Source organism: Pygocentrus nattereri, chromosome 10 (genome assembly GCF_015220715.1).
Source record: "Pygocentrus nattereri isolate fPygNat1 chromosome 10, fPygNat1.pri, whole genome shotgun sequence".
NCBI classification, from domain to species: domain Eukaryota; kingdom Metazoa; phylum Chordata; class Actinopteri; order Characiformes; family Serrasalmidae; genus Pygocentrus; species Pygocentrus nattereri.
In genome coordinates, this window is record NC_051220.1 from 33,114,961 (window position 1) to 33,120,238 (window position 5,278).

The window sequence follows — 5,278 nt, forward strand, 5'->3', positions numbered from 1 at the left end:
CAGCCCACAATCACCAGCAGGCCAGCAGGAACCCAGAGTACAAAAACTTTACTACACCTAAATGATGCTACATATTTTTGAACTGTGATCAATTCTTTTAATCGTGCAGTTGGATTGGATTTGAATTCACATTTAAACTCCATGTGTTGCTCTTCATCATGAAAACTGAGGACATTTATTGGAAAATTATAAACAAGCCAGCACATATTTACAGCTATATTTTATTTATAAAAAAAATACAAAACATTAAAAAAGGTTTCCATAGGAAAGCAGTATGAGTGCAATCCCATCTCTTTCGTATCCATTTTGAAATGAGTCATGATAATTACTGGTTCATGCTTAATTATTAACTTGTTTAACAAAAAAGTTTGAAAAACATTTTTAAATAGGAGAATCAAAGGAGGAATGTATTGTTCCTGTGTGTGATGAGATCTGAGAATTCATGATGAAACATTTCCCCTGCATCCCTCTATGGTTGAGAACAAAATGGTCCATAGTAGTGGTTGAAATGCATTCATAGCTTAAAAATCAAGGGAAGTAGAGAAGAATAGGTTTCAGCGGCAGTTGACCTTCAAAACACAAACATTTTTTGCTCTCTCCTATTCTCCTGTCAAGTAACTGGCCTCACATATAGTAAGCACACAAACAGGAATCAATGACATTTAAAAATAAGATAAAAATAACATAAAATAACATAAAATAAAATAAAATAGAATAGACAAATCAACATGTGCGTCTACAATATTCTTAGAGTACGCACCATAGACCTGGCACAGATAAGAACTGACAGTGCTTTATAACTGTAAAATGTGTAACTACAGGCACAACTAACCCTCAGAGCAACAGGGGGCATCAGAAAATTGTGCCACTAATAGAGAATCGGTTACAAATTACTTAATGCATAGTCTTTATCTGTACCAAATCTATGGTGAGGTGGCGGCTCAGAGCACGCGGGGCGCACAGGGCTTAGCAGGCAGCTCCAAACTGCTTTCACGACCGCAGTGTGATGGCATGTTGCCAGGGCACTGCTCCTCTGCCAGAGCAGGCATTCCCTGGGCATGGATCTGCTGCATGCACTGCCTAAAAAGAGGAAAAACACTTCTCTCAGTACAACATGCATTTAAGTTCATATTCACAGCATTTACTTATGCTTAGAAAGAAACACAGATGAGGCTCTCTTCCTTAGAATGTGCAAAGTTTACAAATAAAAAATGAATCAAGTTCACAAAAACATCAGTAAAACGTGCACCTACCAGGCTGCTCGAGACATGATGTAATGGATGTCTGGTTTCTGAAAGCCGTTGAAGGTGGAAGAGGCAGCCACAGTGTAAGCACCCATGTTTTCAAACAGAAGCCACTCTCCCACCTGCATGTCAGGCAGAGTACACTGCTCCACAATGCGATCTAATCCATCACAGGTAGGACCCCAAATACTGCATGGGTACATGCGCTCATCAGGCTTGGGCTTCTACAAAGCAATATGAAACAGCAATGTCACCAATCTGTGACCAAGCAAATACCTTTAAAGTCTCACTATACTTTATAGACTATTAAAGCTTAAAACAGAATTAATGAACAAGGATAATATATTTAAATCCATACCTTGTGCAGAACAGGCATCACATGTGCATGATCATATAGGATGCAGTTGAACGAGCCATAAACCCCATCATTTACATAATACATTAGGGTTCTGTCACTGGTCCAATCATCTTCCTCTGAATTTTTTTTAATGTACAGGAAAAAGAAGGAACAAATTGTTAGACTCAATTTTCTCTGAAATGTGTTATCAATATACTCATCAGCTCATAAATAAAACAAAACAAAAAACTTACCATCAGAGCCTGACTGCTCCTTCATGATAACCTTTTTTGCAATAATGTTGACAGCTAGCGTGTATGCAGAGGCTACGTAGTATCGTCCAGGCTCAGCAATGACCCTCACGCCAGAGTCTACAGGAAAGTACTTATCCAGTGCAGGGTTGATCACAGCAGTAATCTAAGAAACAAAAATAAAACCAAAATAAATCTCTTTACAGCCACCTGAAACAAGTTTCTAAAAAAATTAAGTGAAGGGACTCCACAGACACAAAACAGAAATAAGTGAAACGCACCTCCTCAAACTTCAGCTTGGAATCATCAGAGCCAGGGAAGCCTCCACCAATATCCAGTAGGGTCATGTTGTAGCCCAGTTCGGCCTAAAAGATAATGCAAATTTCAGATGTAAATTCAAGTATGCAGCAGTGATGAATCAATGTACATGATGAAATGAGCTAATTAACTGTATGGCTGTGTAACTTACCCCCATATCAAAAACACAGCGTGCATCTGAGATGGCCTGGCTGTATGTCTCTGGGTCAGTACAGCCACTGCCCACATGGAAGCTGACTCCGATGACATCCAGACCTAGCTCCTTTGCCCGCTCCAAAAGCAGCCTGCTGCTCTTCAGCGTGGCTCCAAACTTGACACTCAGCCTGCACACTGCTTTAGAGTCATCTGTCGCAATACGCAGCACCAGTCTGCAGAGATATCTCTGGGTTAGACACTACAAACAATAAATCACAGACAATGTTCCACACCAACTCAAACACACAAACATCGGACAAAGAAAAGCTACTCACTTTGCATTGTCATGGCTACGAGCCACCTTCATTAGCTCCACTTCACTGTCAAAAGTCATCATTTGAACCCCATGGGCAGAAGCATACTTGATCTGTGAAACCTGCTTGCAGGGATTGGCATAAATGATCCTGCTGGGGTCCACTCCCAGTGATTGCACAATCTGGATCTCAGTCTAAAAGGAGATTGATGGGACAGATTTATTAATTCAGTGCAATTTCTACTACTCAATTGTTTCATAAGTATACAAAAAGTAAGCTGCATATTCACCAAAAGAATAATAAGGAAACAAAATTAGGAGAACACACCTTGCTTGCACAGTCAAAGCCTGCTCCCAAAGACGCCAGCGTCATCACGACAGCCCTGCTGTCATTGCATTTGACTGCATAGAAAGGTGTGACACGAGGCAGGGCACGGGCCCACCTAAGGTGCTTTTTAAGGACATCACCCAAATCGGCCACGTAGAAGGCATCCTTATCATCCTGCAGAGCCAAGATGATGTGATCAACACAAGTGTGATCAACACAATACCTAGTAGCATGCTCAACACACATCACCACCATATAAATGTCATCAAAGAGTGTGTGGGAGGAGTAAACTCACTGATAAAGACAATTCATTGATTTTCTGCTCAACAATGTCCCGTGCACAGAATCCCTCCTCCAGGAAGGTGAAGTCAAAGTCAGCAGGAGTGAAGGTGGTCATGGTAACAATTTAAGATTTGACAGCAAAAGAAAACTGTAGAAAGAGGAACAAAGTGTGACAAAACATCCTCACATAACCCCCAACTACAGTCATTATCTGTTCATGACAAGTATGGCTACACCAAAGCTGGGTCTTATCTTCTCAGGCATAATAGCTGCAGAATGTACAAGAGCTACCCTCTGACAAATCCATGGTTATGAACCATTTTACAAGGACCAATGGCACTATGCAATCAAAAGGACACTAAACAAAGTTATCATTTGCAGCAGTCAATAAATGAACTACTGAACAACTACTGTGGATTTATTGCTGATTTAAAGAGGCTACAATATCTTTATTTCAAACTGTTACACACAAAAAAAAAAAATACAAAAAAAAAAAAAATTCTTACTTGGACAGAAAGAGATGGGATTATAAAATGTCTAATGCCAGTTGAGTTCAGAGCACCCAAGGCGGTTCCCCCGTGAAGTTGAATCCTTTCAGATAAGCCTCAAGGCCAGGGCCAGTAAAGCAGCCAGTGTGTGCTTTTCTCAAGTGAGTAGTCTAAAAAGAAGAAAGCACTGTGAGTGTCTGGTTAGATCATTCAGAGACACACACACACACACACACACACACACAACACAATATCCAGAAACTATTATGACTACTACTTAAATAGCTACATGTCTGATCATATATCACTATGAAGAATATATGAAAATTGGAAGAAAATAATAAACGCCTAGCTTAATTTCTTCAAGTTAACTTAGCGAAACCGCCCACAACTGGCCTAAGACCAACACTGCCAGAGTGGAGCAGAAGTCTGTCCCGCCAGTAAGGGGCGCTACAGTCTAGTAACCCTGTCTGGGATTAAACACTCCGACAGATCAAGATTACAATTTATAGTTAACGGAACCTGGGTTTGAAACCTGCGACACAGGGGCTCACATTTAGAAAGCTAGAGCACAATTAAAGGCTCCATGTTAATATACAAGGGAGTAAGTATGAGCCAGCTGCGTCAACTTTCTCAGGGCTTTGCTTGTGACACAGTTCCTCTGAAATGACCGGCCACGTGGATTGAAAAGGTCCATTATACTACATTTGAAAGCCGGCTAAATGTGCGTTTGGACAGTAGTTCTCTTGAAAACAACACCGTTTATTGTTTACTGATTACTAACATTATTAAAAAGGGGTACTTGGCTCATACATGAGCTACGTTAACACAGGCCTCAGCGTTTCAGCCTAACTTGACCATTTTACTAAATGCGGCACCAGCCATGACTGAAACGGAACCGCGCAAACTAACCTAACGTTAGCTAGCCGAGGAATAAATAAAGCTAGGATACAATTTCTTGACAGCTTTGGGTTGTTGAGTCGCGTAGGCTTTATAATAGTGGTCAAAAGAACTTATCTTTCATGTGACATTACCGCCATGCAGTGCGTTCAATGAATGAACTCGCTGCTAACAGTGCTAAGCTAACTTTGTCGCAGTGTTAAAGCAACTCGTCTTCACTGACCCAGAACGTCGTGTACAAAAGAAGGAAACACAATTCCGCATTACGTACCTTAAAAAGCATTTACAAAGACTTTTCCCATTAGACCAGAGTGCTGGAAAAGAAAGATAGTGGGATTTCAAGCTCTCGCCCTCGCGTACTCTGCTCTTCCACGGCCGCTCAGAGTTGAATGAAGCCGGTTAAGCGGCAGCAGCTAGTATATATATATAGCTCAGGCGTTTCCACGGCAACACGCCAGCTGAAACCGGCCTCGGCTCCGTGTGCGAACCGGTTTGGGCTTGTTGGCGCCTTCGCTCCGGGTTGGGCGAGCTCCTAGAAAAAGTTAAGGCGCTTTACACTCCGTTTATTTATTGTTGTCATGTTAAATTCATTGAGATAGATCATTTTATTGTCCATTTCTGGAAATGTGCTTTTATGGCTTCAGGATGTTTGCGTGACATCACAAAACACACACAAGACAAA

At 41.2% G+C, this 5,278-nt stretch overlaps 1 protein-coding gene across 1 annotated transcript; it reads right to left on the reverse strand.

Moving 5' to 3' along the window:
• Nucleotides 1-203: 203 nt before the first annotated feature.
• odc1 (ornithine decarboxylase 1) lies at nucleotides 204-4,995 on the reverse strand. Its single transcript, XM_017690808.2, has 11 exons — nucleotides 4,868-4,995; nucleotides 3,715-3,866; nucleotides 3,222-3,356; nucleotides 2,927-3,100; nucleotides 2,621-2,793; nucleotides 2,302-2,518; nucleotides 2,114-2,197; nucleotides 1,836-1,998; nucleotides 1,603-1,718; nucleotides 1,254-1,468; nucleotides 204-1,080 (listed from the first exon to the last, which is right to left on the reverse strand). Exons 3-11 carry the CDS (start codon nucleotides 3,321-3,323, stop codon nucleotides 942-944), a joined length of 1,383 nt encoding a protein of 460 aa, XP_017546297.1. The 5' UTR covers nucleotides 3,324-3,356; nucleotides 3,715-3,866; nucleotides 4,868-4,995; the 3' UTR covers nucleotides 204-941.
• Nucleotides 4,996-5,278: the final 283 nt, after the last annotated feature.